Source organism: Hypanus sabinus, chromosome 3 (genome assembly GCF_030144855.1).
Source record: "Hypanus sabinus isolate sHypSab1 chromosome 3, sHypSab1.hap1, whole genome shotgun sequence".
In the NCBI taxonomy this organism is placed as follows: Eukaryota; Metazoa; Chordata; class Chondrichthyes; order Myliobatiformes; family Dasyatidae; genus Hypanus; species Hypanus sabinus.
The window spans coordinates 193,955,330-193,968,380 of NC_082708.1; the positions used below are offsets into that span (position 1 = coordinate 193,955,330).

Below are 13,051 nucleotides of genomic sequence, written 5' to 3' on the forward strand. Positions count from 1 at the left end.
AGGGTTTAAGAGAAGACAGCTTTGTAGAGCGAGCGGGTGAGTCGAGGTAGACAGAGTAGGAGGGCTTCGGTTCAACAGGGCTTCGGTGCTAGTGGGTTGAGGCAAGGTGAGGAATAGAAAGTATGTGTGTGAGGCCGGTATTCTGTACTGCGTGTCAGATGTGGGAGGTCTGGGAGACTCCCAGCCTCCTGGACTGCCACATCTGCATCAGATGCGTAGCACTGCAGCTCCTTAGGGACTGCATTAGGGAACTGGAGACAGCTCAATGACGTTCATCTGGTCGGGGAGAGTAAAGCGGTGATAGAGAGCAGCTAAAGGCAGGTAGTCACAGTAGGTAGTAGGTAGACCTCGGGAGACAGATAAGTTGGTAACAGTCAGGAGAGGGAAGAGTAGGAGTCAGGTAGTAGAGAGTACCCCTGTGGCTGTCCCCCTCAACAATAAGTACTCCTGTTTGAGTACTGCTGGGGGAGGGGGAAGCAACAGTGGCCGTGCCTCTGGCACAGAGTCTGGCCCTGTGGCTCAGAAGGGTAGGGAAAGGAAGAGGATGGCAGTAGTGATAGGGGACTATAGTCAGGAGATCAGATAGGCGATTCTGTGGATGCTGAAAGAAACTTGGATGGTAGTTTGCCTCCCAGGTGCCAGGGTCCGGGATGCTTCTGACTGTGTCCCTGATATCCTGAAGTGGGAAGGAGAACAGCCAGAGGTCATGGTACATACTGGTACCAATGAAATAGGTAGGAAAAGAGAAGAGGTCCTGAAAGAAGACAACCTGGAGTTAGGAAGGCAGTTGAGAAGAAGGACTACAAAGGTAGTAATCTTGGGATTACTGCCTGCGCCACGTGACTGAGTATAGGAGTAGAATGAGGTGGAGGATAAATGCATGGCTGAGTGATTGGGGCAGGGGGCAGGGATTCAAGTTTCTGGATCATTGGGACCTCTTTTAGGGCAGGGGTGACCTGTACAAAAAGGACGGGTTGCACTTGAATCCCAGGGGTTCCAATATCCTGGCAGAGAGATTTGTTTAGGCTATTGCGGAGAGTCTAAACTAGAATTGCTGGGGGTGAGAACTGAACTGAAGAGATGGAGGAAGGAGTGGTTGGCTCACAAATACAGAAAGCTTGTAGGCAGTGCGAGAGGGAGGATAGGTAGGTGATAGAGAAGGGATATGCTCAGATTGATGGTTTGAGATGTGTCTACTTTAACGCAAGAAGCATCATGAGCAAAGCAGATGAGCTTAGAGTGTGGATCAGTACTTGGAGCTATGATGTGGCCATTACAGAGACTTGAATGGCTCAGGGGCAGGAATGGCTACTTTGAGTGCCAGGCTTTAGACGTTTCAGAAAGGAAAGGGAGGGGGGCAAGAGAAGTGGGGGCATGGCACTGCTGATCAGAGATAGTGTCATGGCTGCAGAAAAGGAGGACATCATGGAGGGATTGTCTACGGAGTCCCTGTGGGTGGAGGTTAGGAACAGGAAAGGGTCAATATCTTTACTGGGTGTTTTTTATAGGCTGCTCAATAGTAACAGGGACATCGAGGAGCAGATAGGGAGACAGATTCTGGAAAGGTGTAATAATAACAGGGTCGTTGTGGTGGGAGATTTTAATTTTCCAAAAATTGATTGGCATTTTCCTAGAGCAAGGGGTATAGATGGTGTGGAATTTGTTAGGTGTGTTCAGGAAGGTTTCTTGACACAATATGCATATAAACCTACAAGAGGAGAGACTGTTCTTGATCTGGTATTGGGAAATGAACCTGGTCAGGTATCAAGTCTTGGCAAGAGAGCATTTTGGAGACAGTGATCACAATTCTATCTCCTTTACCATAGCATTGGGGAGGAATAGGAACAGACAAGTTAGGAAAGTGTTTAGTTGGAATAAGGGGAAATGTGAAGCTATCAGGCAGAAACTTGGAAGTGTAAATTGGAAACAGATGTTCTCAGGGAAATGTACAGCAAAAATTTGGCAAATATGCAGGGGATAATTGCGTGATATTATGCATAGGTACATTCCAGTGATACCGGGAAAGAATGGTAGGGTACTGGAACTGTGGTGCACAAAAGCTGTTGAAAATCTTGTCAAGAAGAAAAGAAAAGCTCATGAAAGGTTCAGAAAACTAGATAATGATAGCGATCTAGAAAATTATAAGGCTAGCAGGAAGGAGTTTAGGAATGAAATTAGGAGAGCCAGAAGGGGCCATGAGAAGGCCTTGGTGAGCAGGATTAAGGAAAACCCCAAGGCATTCCAGAAGTATGTGAAGAGCAAGAGGATAAGGCGTGAGAGAATAGGACCAATCAAGTGTGACAGTGGAAAAGTGTGTATGGAACTGGAGGAGATTCACTACAGAAAAGGATTTTGGCAATTATAGGGATGACTTACAGCAGACTGAAAAGCTTGAACATGTAGACATTAAGATAGAGGATATGCTGGAGCTTTTGGAAAGCATTAAATTCGATAAGTCACTGGGACCCAATGAGTTATACCCCAGGCTACTGTGGGAAGCGAGGGAGGAGATTGCTGAGCCTCTGGCAATGATCTTTGCATCATCAGTGGGGACGGGAGAGGTTCTGGAGGATTGGAGGGTCGCAGATGTTGTTCCCTTATTCAAGAAAGGGAGTAGAGATAGCCCAGGAAATTATAGAACAGTGAGTTTTACTTCAATGGTTGGTAAATTGATGGAGAAGATCCTGAGAGACAGAATTGATGGACATTTGGAGAGGCATAATATGACTAGGAATAGTCAGCATGGCTTTGTCAAAGGCAAGTCATGCCTTATGAAGCTGACTGAATTATTTGAGGATGTGACTAAACACATTGATGAAGGAAGAGCAGGAGATGTAGTGTATATGGATTTCAGCAAGGCATTTGATAAGCTACCCATGCAAGGCTTATTGAGAAGGTAAGGAGTCAGGGGATCCAAAGGGACCTTGCTTTGTGGATCCAGAATTGGCTTGCCCACAGAAGGCAAAGAGTGGTTGTAGACGGGTCATATTCTGCATAGAGGTTGGTTTGGTGACCAGTGGAGTGCCTCAGGGATGTGTTCTGGGAGCCCTTCCCTTTGTGATTTTTATAAGTGACCTGGATGAGGAAGTGGAGGGATGGGTTAGTAAATTTGCTGATGACACAAAGGTTGGGGGGGTGTTGTGGATAGTGTTGAGGGCTGTCAGAGGTTACAGTGGGACATCGATAGGGTGCAAAACTGGGCTGAGAAGTGGCAGATGTAGTTCAACCCAGGTAAGTGTGAAGCGCTTCATTTTGGTAGGTCAAATATGATGGCAGAATATAGTATTAATGATAAGACTCTTGGCAGTGTGGAGGATCAGAGGGATCTTGGGGTCTGAGTCTATAGGATGCTTAAAGCTGCTGCGCAGGTTGACTGTGGGGTTATGAAGGCAAACGGTGTATTGGCCTTCATCAATTGTTGAATTGAATTTAGGGGCTGAGAGGTAATGTTGCAGCGATATAGGATCCTGGTCAGACCCCACTTGGAGTACTGTGCTCAGTTCTGGTCATCTCACTACAGGAAGGATGTGGAAGCCATCCTGCAGAGGAGACTTACAAGAATGTTGCCTGGATTGGGGAATATGTCTGATGAGAATAGGTTGAGTGAACTCGACCTTTTCCCCTTGGAGCGACGGAGGATAAGAGGTGACCTGATTGAGGTGTATAAGATGATGAGAGGCATTGATCGTGTGGATAGTCAGAGACTTTTTCCCTGGGCTGAAATGGCTAACATGAGAGGGCAGTTTTCATGTGCTTGGAAGTAGGTACAGAGGAGATATCAGAGTCAAGTTCTTTTTTACGCAGAGAGTGGTGAGTGTGTGGAATGGGCTGCCGGCAGCGGTGGTGAATGCGGATATGATTGGGTCTTTTAACAGATTCCTGGATAGGTACATGGAGCTTATAAAATAGAGGGCTATGGGTAACCCTAGGTAATTTCTAAAATAAGTACATGTTCGGAACGGAATTGTGGGTGGAAGGACATGTATTGTGCTGTAGATTTTCTGTGTTTCTATGAATTAAACTTCTTTTGCCAGTCCTTAATCCTCGGCCCAATTAATTGGATGATCAAGACTCCCTCCTGTAATTTTTGATAATCTTTTGTCTATGATGTCACCTGGGGTGTTTGTAAATTTACTAACTCTGCCTTGTACTTTCTCATCCAAACTATTTACCCAAATAATGAACAAGAGATGTACTAGCTCAGATGATTTTAACAAATTCAGACTGGCTTCTCTAATCATCTACACTGTTCAAGTGTCATTAAGTGGCAGAAACAATGTTTGTAGATGAAGATTTGAACAAGTGAATGATGGAAAAGATTTAGAATCTATGGCCAGAATGTGGGCAAATCAGACTACCCCTGATGGACACCTTGTTCGGCATGATGGATTGCGGAAATGCCTGACTGACTCCAGTACTTAGTGGGAAGTAGGTTTAGAGTAGAGAGAAGATTTGGAAGGGATGTGCCAGGGTATTTTTCAGCCAGAAAGCAGTTAATGTCTGGAGCACAGTTACTGATAGTGTTTGAGAAGTGTCTTGTGAGCATTTCAAACACATGGACATTTTGATATTGGGCTATGATATGAATATGGAAGGGTGCTCATTGCCCAACATGGATGAGTTGAGTTGAATGGCCAGTTTCCACGCCAGGTGCGGGGTTGGAGAATGAAATCCACTCACGTCCCCTTTCTGTCACTCTTTACCCGCAGGTATTTTTACACAAAGACCATCTCTGTCACTCTGTCTTCAGTGAAGTGCATCCACAACATAGCATCGGACTACAGGATCACTGCAGTACGTGATTACTGTGATCAGCTCTTCTACAAACTCATGCCCCAGGACAGTTCATTTCAGCAGCAGCTGGAGCTTTACAAGTATGCAGTAAGAGTGAAGGACCCTGTGCTGCAGGAGATCTGCCTGCAGTACTTCTCCTGGAACTGTGAGACCTTCAGCCAGACAGTGGCATGGGATGAGCTGTCAGTCACGGACTTGGCTGCCCTGCTCCAGCGTTCAGATCTGGTCATTGAGAGTGAATTCACGCTGTTCCAGGCAGTGGAGTCCTGGATCTCCCGCAGTGGGCAGACTGATGCCATTGGCCTGTTGATGAAGGGCATCCGCTTCCCAATGATGTCTCCCGAGGAGCTCATCTCCTTGTCTTTCAACTCCAGCCTGTACCAGCAGTTTGAGAGCGTGTTCACGCAGGGGGTGCTGGAAGCTTTTGAGTTCCATTCGGTCCGTCCACAGGTGCTGAAATACTTCAAGGATTTGAACACCCCTGACTTCCAGCCACGCATCTACACCTCCAAACAATGGAGCAGGACCCTGGCCATCCCCGGCCTCAGGGACTCTGCCTACCAGCGCACTGGTCTGTACGGACCCACGCCCTCATACTACAACAGGCAACAGAAGTATTATGGCCACTACAACTCCTACTACTACTCCTCCCCACGCGTCTCCTTTCGGACCAAGCAACACATGAGCCAGCTGTTCAGCTCCAGCACGCTCCAATGGACCGCCTACTACCACAGCACAGCACAGCATTGCCGCAACAGCTACGTGTCATGTCCGTACGATACCTACCCTGTGGCAGTGCTGACCACGTACAACACCCCGGAAACCGTCACCTACCGCAACTCTCTGCTACTGCTCTGCAACAATAGCACCGTCTCCTATGTGCAGGAGATGAAGAACTCAACAGCTGTGTTGCCCTCCCACAACAACACTGACTTTTCTCTCTTTGCCTGTGATGACGGCATTTCCACCCTCCAGTTTGTCGTCCGGCCCTTTTATGTTTGACCCATTCAGAATTTGACCACCAACTGCCCAGTAGCAACAATGTAAACCCACATGTTTCCCCAGTCCTTCTGTCTCTCTGTCCATTCCCAGTCCCTTGCCCTCTCTCTCCCCACCCCCAGTCCCTCCGGCTCTGTGTCCATCCCCAGTCCCTTGCCCTCTCTCTCCCCACCCCCAGTCCCTCTGGCTCTGTGTCCATCCCCAGTCCCTTGCCCTCTCTCTCCCCACCCCCAGTCCTTCTGGCTCTGTGTCCATCCCCAGTCCCTTGCCCTCTCTCTCCCCACCCCCAGTCCCTCCGGCTCTGTGTCCATCCCCAGTCCCTTGCCCTCTCTCTCCCCACCCCCAGTCCCTCCGTCTCTGTGTCCATCCCCAGTCCCTTGCCCTCTCTCTCCCCACCCCCAGTCCCTCCGGCTCTGTGTCCATCCCCAGTCCCTTGCCCTCTCTCTCCCCACCCCCAGTCCCTCCGGCTCTGTGTCCATCCCCAGTCCCTTGCCCTCTCTCTCCCCACCCCCAGTCCCTCCGGCTCTGTGTCCATCCCCAGTCCCTTGCCCTCTCTCTCCCCACCCCCAGTCCCTCCGGCTCTGTGTCCATTCCCAGTCCCTTGCCCTCTCTCTCCCCACCCCCAGTCCCTTCGGCTCTGTGTCCATCCCCAGTCCTTTGCCCTCTCTCTCCCCACCCCCAGTCCCTCTGGCTCTGTGTCCATCCCCAGTCCCTTGCCCTCTCTCTCCCCACCCCCAGTCCTTCTGGCTCTGTGTCCATCCCCAGTCCCTTGCCCTCTCTCTCCCCACCCCCAGTCCCTCTGGCTCTGTGTCCATCCCCAGTCCCTTGCCCTCTCTCTCCCCACCCCCAGTCCCTCCGGCTCTGTGTCCATCCCCAGTCCTTTGCCCTCTCTCTCCCCACCCCCAGTCCTTCTGTTTCTGTGTCCATCCCCAGTCCCTTGCCCTCTCTCTCCCCACCCCCAGTCCCTCCGGCTCTGTGTCCATCCCCAGTCCTTTGCCCTCTCTCTCCCCACCCCCAGTCCATCCATCTCTTGCCTCATCCCCAGACTTGCCCTACTGCCTCTCTTCCTACCGCAGACCCTCTTCCTGTCTCCCCTCCGACTCTCTCCCCACCCCTAGTTTATCCTTTCCTTAGTACTCCACACCAGTCTCTCAGTCTCTCTCCTCACCCCTCACTCTTCATCCATTTCTGTCTCAGAGGACAGTCTGGGCCCCAGTGTGCACAGTCGACCATGGACCTGCATAATTTATCAGTCACTGAAGTGTGACATGAAAGACATAGGTCCTCCTGCCCACCACTTCCACGCCCATCTGCAATGATCCCATTCACCCATATTAACGCCGATCCTAATTAATTATCAAGGCTGTCTAAATGCCTCTTAATCTAGGTGACAGCCATTGCCCTCCTCACCCACAGCCCTGGCAGTGAGTTCCTGATACAAACCACTCTGCAAAACTCTACCTCTCAGGTCCCCTTTAAATTTTCTTCATTGAGGTCAATGCCGTATAAAGCCTCAGTATTATGTCCCTGCTTTAATATTCTAGTTCTCTCAAAATGAATGCTAACATTGCATTTGCCTTCCTCGCCACTGACTCAACTTGCAAGTTAACCTTCAGGGTGTTCTGCAGAAGGACTCACAGTCCCTTTGCACCTCAAGAGTTTTGAATTTTCAACCCACTTTGAAAATAGTCTTCCCATTTATTTCTTCTACCAAAATACATGACCACACACTTCCCGACACTATTCCATCTGCGACTTCTTTGCCCATTCTCCTAATCTGTCTAGGTCCCCCTGTGGCTTCCATGTCTCCTCAACACTACCCGCCCCTCCACCTATCTTCAAATCATCTACTAATTTGGCCACAAAGACATCAATTCTGTCATCCAAATAACATGAAAAGAATTGGTGGAACACCACTAGTCACTGGCTGCCGGTCAGAAAAGGCTCCCTTTATTCCCACTCATTGCCACTGGACATTCAGCCACGCCTTTGTCCATACTAGAATCTTTCCTGTGATGCTGTGGGCTCTTGGTGTGGCACCTTATCAAATGCCTTCTTAAAATCCAAATACACAACATCCATTAATTCTTTGTCTATCCTGCCAGTTATTTCCTCAAAGAATCCCAGGAGATCTCCAGCATCTACAGCCTCAATCACTTCTCACTGAAGTTGGTAGGTACAATAGCACCCCACACTCTTAGGCCCCCGCTGATAAATCTTTGTATCTCACTCCTCCTGAAAGCAGTGACTAGAATGGAACTCAGTACACCAAACATTCAGGTATCCTCCCTGAGGGTGCACAAAATCTGTGTCCTGTGATCAGCAGAGACCCACAGAGCAACTAACTCTTTGCCACATCTCCCGGGCTACACATTGTGGATTGTGAATTGTCTTCCCCATCACTTCCCCTCCCATACGTCTCTACTAACTGTCCTGTCTCATCACCTCCATTGCCATTGCATCTCCCCAGATCCTCCTCCTACCCCAGGATCATGCAATGTCTCTCTTGACCATTCCCCTTCCCTCTCTCCCTAAGATCACCTTCTTCCATCCCAACTCCAGGGTCACACATTGCTTCTGCTGTCCGCTCCACCCTAGGGGCACTAGTGGTCCATAGGTGCCATCCAAGCCCCATTGAAGCCCAACCCTTGCTCTGGTATACTCACCCCACCCTCTGCCTGGCTGTGGGTTCTCTCACTGCCCCAATTCAGAGGTCACTGTCACACCCTGTTCTGTGTGTATAGGAACCTTACAGAATGATTAGCTGCTCTGGTCCCTGCTGTCTCTTCAGCCGCCACCAGTCCCCCACTTCCCTTCAGCCGCCAGTCCCTCCCATCCCTTTGGCCACCACCGGTCCCTCCCTTATCTTCAGCCACCACCGGTCCCTCCCTTATCTTCGGCCACCACCGGTCCCTCCCTTCCCTTCGGCCGCCGCCTGTCCCCCACTTCCCTTCGGCCGCCGCCTGTCCCCCACTTCCCTTCGGCCGCCGCCTGTCCCCCACTTCCCTTCGGCCGCCGCCTGTCCCCCACTTCCCTTCGGCCGCCGCCTGTCCCCCACTTCCCTTCGGCCGCCGCCTGTCCCCCACTTCCCTTCGGCCGCCGCCTGTCCCCCACTTCCCTTCGGCCGCCGCCTGTCCCCCACTTCCCTTCGGCCGCCGCCTGTCCCCCACTTCCCTTCGGCCGCCGCCTGTCCCCCACTTCCCTTCGGCCGCCGCCTGTCCCTCCCTTCCCTTCGGCTGCTGCCTGTCCCTCCCTTCCCTTCGGCTGCTGCCGGTCCCTCCCTTCCCTTCGGCCGCCGCCGGTCCCCCACTTCCCTTCGGCTGCTGCCAGTCCCTCCCGTCTCTTTGTCGTTGCTGTCTACTCCTTCAATAAATGACCTTGCCTGATGCTATGTGTCCTTGTCCACTTGTGGGTGGAGCCTGTGGACTTCACCCTGGCAACAGGTTTGGGGTGCTGGCCCAGAATGTGGAGAGGATAATGATGAGGTGGGGGGAGCAGAGATTGGGGGTGGGGAATGGGTAGCACTAGCAGTATGACAATTTGGGAGGGAGAGTAGGGGAACAGAAGAGTGGAGCTCTGGAGGGTGGGAGGAGAGTGAATCTGGGATCAATGATGTATGGGAATGGCATTTGCTCTTGGGAATCATTCCCAGGTGCCTGACGGAGATTATGGAACACAGCAGGGTAACAGAAGGCCAGGAGGAGCAGGTGTGGTCAAGGTAGGTGGAAGGGTGCTTGCAGAACTGCTTTGAGTCTGGGGACTGGACAATATTGATATGAATGAATATGCCACAGTCATCACTGACAATCAGGACCTGTGTGGGTGAGTGTGTGCCTTTGAGAACACACCAGACATACCCAAAGCAAAGGCCGTGGGTGAAACAGGAGCTTCCGGGTCTACTGAAGGCGAGACCTATGGTGCTCAAAGCCGTTCATTTAGAATGGTGATCTAGGTTCAGTGGCTGGCTTGGCATTCAAGGTGACGTACTCAATTGGATTTGACATTGGCTTTGTGGGAGAAGCCAGAGAGTGTTAGTAGATGGTCACTTCTCTGCATGGAGGGCTGTGACTAGTGGAGTGACTCGTATCGGTGCTGGGTCCTTTGTTGCTATAACGAGGTTCACTGGATCAGCAGATTTGCAGCTGCCACCAAGTGTGGGGATGTAGGGGACAGTCAGGAAGACTTGCTTGCATGGATTGCAGTGGGATACGGAGCAGCTAGAAAAATAGGTTTAAAAATGGCAGATGGAATTTAATGCAGACAAGTGCAAAGTAGGTCTCACACGGTGAATACAGGGTACTGTGGAGTGTGGTAAAACAAAGGGAACTGGGATTATAGGCCCAGAATTCATTGATAGTAAAGAAAACTTTTGGTACATTGGCCTTCATAGAATGTACTGAGTACAGGAGATGGGATGTTTAAGTTGTTCAAGTCTATAAGACATAGGAGGAATAGAGAGCATGTCTGTAGGGTTAGTACTTTGCTCTGCGTGTCAGATATGGGAATCCTGGGAATTCTCCAGTCTCCCAGATGAACACATCTGCGCCTGGTGCACCGAGATGCAGCTCCTGAGAAACCGTGTTAGGGATCTGGCACTGTGGCTTGATAACCTATGGCTTATTAGGGAAAGTGAGCAGGAGATAGGAACTACAGGGAGTTAGTCACCTCGAAGCTGCTGGAGTTAGATAAGTGGGCTAGATCAGAGAAAGGAAGGGAAGAGCTCAGATAGAAGAGAGCACCTCTGTGGCCAACCCCTCCATATTCATTATCTCATTTTGGATACTGTTGAGGTGGGATGACCTGACAAAGGACGACCACAGTGATCGAGTCTCTGGCACTGTCTGGTTTCATGGTGCAGAAGGGAGCGAAGAAGATGAGGAATGCGGTAGTCATAGGGGATTCCACAGTGAAGGGAATAGACAGGAGGTTCTGTCACCCTGACAGAGATACCCACATGGTGTGTTGCCTCCCAGGTGGCAGAGTTTGTGAAGAGTATTCTGAAGGGAGAGAGTGACCAGCCAGAAGTCTTTGTACACATTGGTACCAATGACATAGATAGAAAAAGGGAGAAAGTCCTGATGAGAGAATTCAGTGAGTTGGGTAAGAAGCTGAAAAGCTTCTGTAAGGTAGTAATCTGAGGATTGCTGCTTGTGCTACATGCTAGCGAGCACAAGAACAGCATGATCAGGCATGTTATTGTGTGGCTGACAGACTGGTGTGGGGGGCAGGGCTTCAGATTCATGGATCATTGGGGCCTCTTGTGGGGGATGTATGACCTGTACAAAAAGGATGGGTTACACCTGAACCTAAAGGGGTCCAATAACCTAGCAGGCAGGCTTAATAGCACTGTTAGGGAGGGTTTAAACTAATTTAGCAGGGGAATGGGAAGTGGAGTGATAGGGCTGAGGAAGGGAGAAAACAAATATATAAAAGATAGCATGCAACAGATGATAGAAAGGACAGACAGGAGATAAGGCATAATCACAGCCAGTGGGATGAGTTACAGGGCAATAGAGGCGTGGTGCAGTTATAATAGAAAGCAACAAATACTGGACTGAAAGTGTCATATTTGAATGCACACAGCATAAGAAATAAAATGGACAATCTTGAAATTCAGATACCAGATTGGCAAATATGACATTGTGGCCATTTCTGAAACTTGGCTGAAGGATGGCTGTCATTGGGAGCTGAACGTCCAAGTATATACGGTGTATCAGAAAGCTAGGTTAGTAGGCAGAGGGGGTGGTGTGGCTCTGTATAAGAAATAATATTAAATCATTAGAAAGGGATGCAATCGGATTGGAAGGTGTAGGGTCTCTATGGGTTGAGTTAAGGATTGACAAGGGTAAAAGGACCCTAATGGCAGTTGTATACAGGTCTCCAAACAGTAGCCAGGATGTGGATTATAAATTACAGCAGGAGATAGAAAAGGTGTGTCAGAAAGGCAATGTCATGATAATTGTTGGGGATTTTAACATGAAAATGGATTGGGAAAACCAGGCCTGTACTGGACCTCAGGAGAAAGAATTTGTAGAACGTCTAAGGGATGGCTTTTTAGAACAGCTTGTTGTTGAGCCCACTAGAGGATTGGCTATGCTGGATTGGGTGTTGTGCAATGATCTGGAAGTGATAAGAGAGGTTCAGGAACCCTTAGGGAACAGTGATCACAATATGATTGAGCTCATTTTGAAATTTGAGAAGGAGAAACTAAATTCCAATGTGTCAGTATTTCAGTGGAATAAAGGAAATTACAATGGCATGAGAGGATACTGCCATAGCTGACAAGTGAAGTCAGAGCGAAAGTAAAAGCAAAAGAGAGGACATACAAGGAAGTCAAAGCTAGTGGGGAGATAGAGGATTGGGAAGCTTTTAAAGGGAAACCAAGAAGGTCATTCAGCAGGAAAAGATGTATTATGAAAGGAAGCTGGTGACTAATATCAAATAAGATACTAAAAGCTTTTTAAAGTATATCAAGAGTAAAAGAGAGTTGAAGGTAGAAAATGACGCTGGAGATATTGTAATGAGAGATGCAGAGATGACAGAGGAATTGAGCGTGTATTTTGCCTCAGTCTCATGGACATTCAAGAGTGTCAGGGAAGTGAGGTTTGTGCAGTGAAAATTACGACTGAGAAGGTGCTCAGGAAGCTTAATGGTCTGAGGGTGGATAAATCTCCTGGACCTGATGGAATGCACCCTCGGGTTCTGAAGGAAGTAGCTGGAGAGATTGCAGCTGCATTAATGATTATCTTTCAAGAATTGATAGATTCTGGCATTGTACTGCACGACTGGAAAATTGCAAATGTTACTACTCTATTTAAGAAGGGTGGGAGGCAGCAGAAAGGAAACTATAGACCTGTTAGTCTGACATCAGTGGTTGGGAAGTTGTTCGAATCGATTGTTAGGGATGAGATTATGGAGTACCTGGAGGCACATGACAAGACAGGCCAAAGCCAGCATGGTTTCCCGAAAGGAAAATCCTGCCTGACAAACCTACTGCAATTTTTTGAGGAAGTTACAAGCAGGGTAGACAAAGGAAATGCAGTTGACATGGTGTACTTGGATTTTCAGAAGGCCTTTGACAAGGTGCCACACATGAGGCTGCTTAGCAAGATAAGAGCCCATGGAATTACAAGGAAGTTACTCGCATGGGTGGAGCATTGGCTGATTGGCAGAAAACAGAGAGTGGGAATAAAGGAGTCCTATTCTAGCTGGCTGCCAGTTACCAGTGGATTTCCACAGGGGTCGGTGTTGGGACCGC

At 49.2% G+C, this 13,051-nt stretch overlaps 1 protein-coding gene across 3 annotated transcripts in view; it reads left to right on the forward strand.

Moving 5' to 3' along the window:
• The window catches only part of LOC132392018 (galectin-3-binding protein-like), a 39,280-nt gene extending 31,654 nt beyond the window's left edge, over positions 1 to 7,626 (forward strand). For all 3 annotated transcript variants that reach the window (XM_059965926.1, XM_059965929.1, XM_059965927.1), the window contains exon 6: positions 4,710 to 7,626. In XM_059965926.1, coding sequence (XP_059821909.1) covers positions 4,710 to 5,796 — 1,087 coding nt within the window. In that variant the 3' untranslated portion in view covers positions 5,797 to 7,626. The remainder of the gene's footprint in view (positions 1 to 4,709) is intronic.
• Positions 7,627 to 13,051: the final 5,425 nt, after the last annotated feature.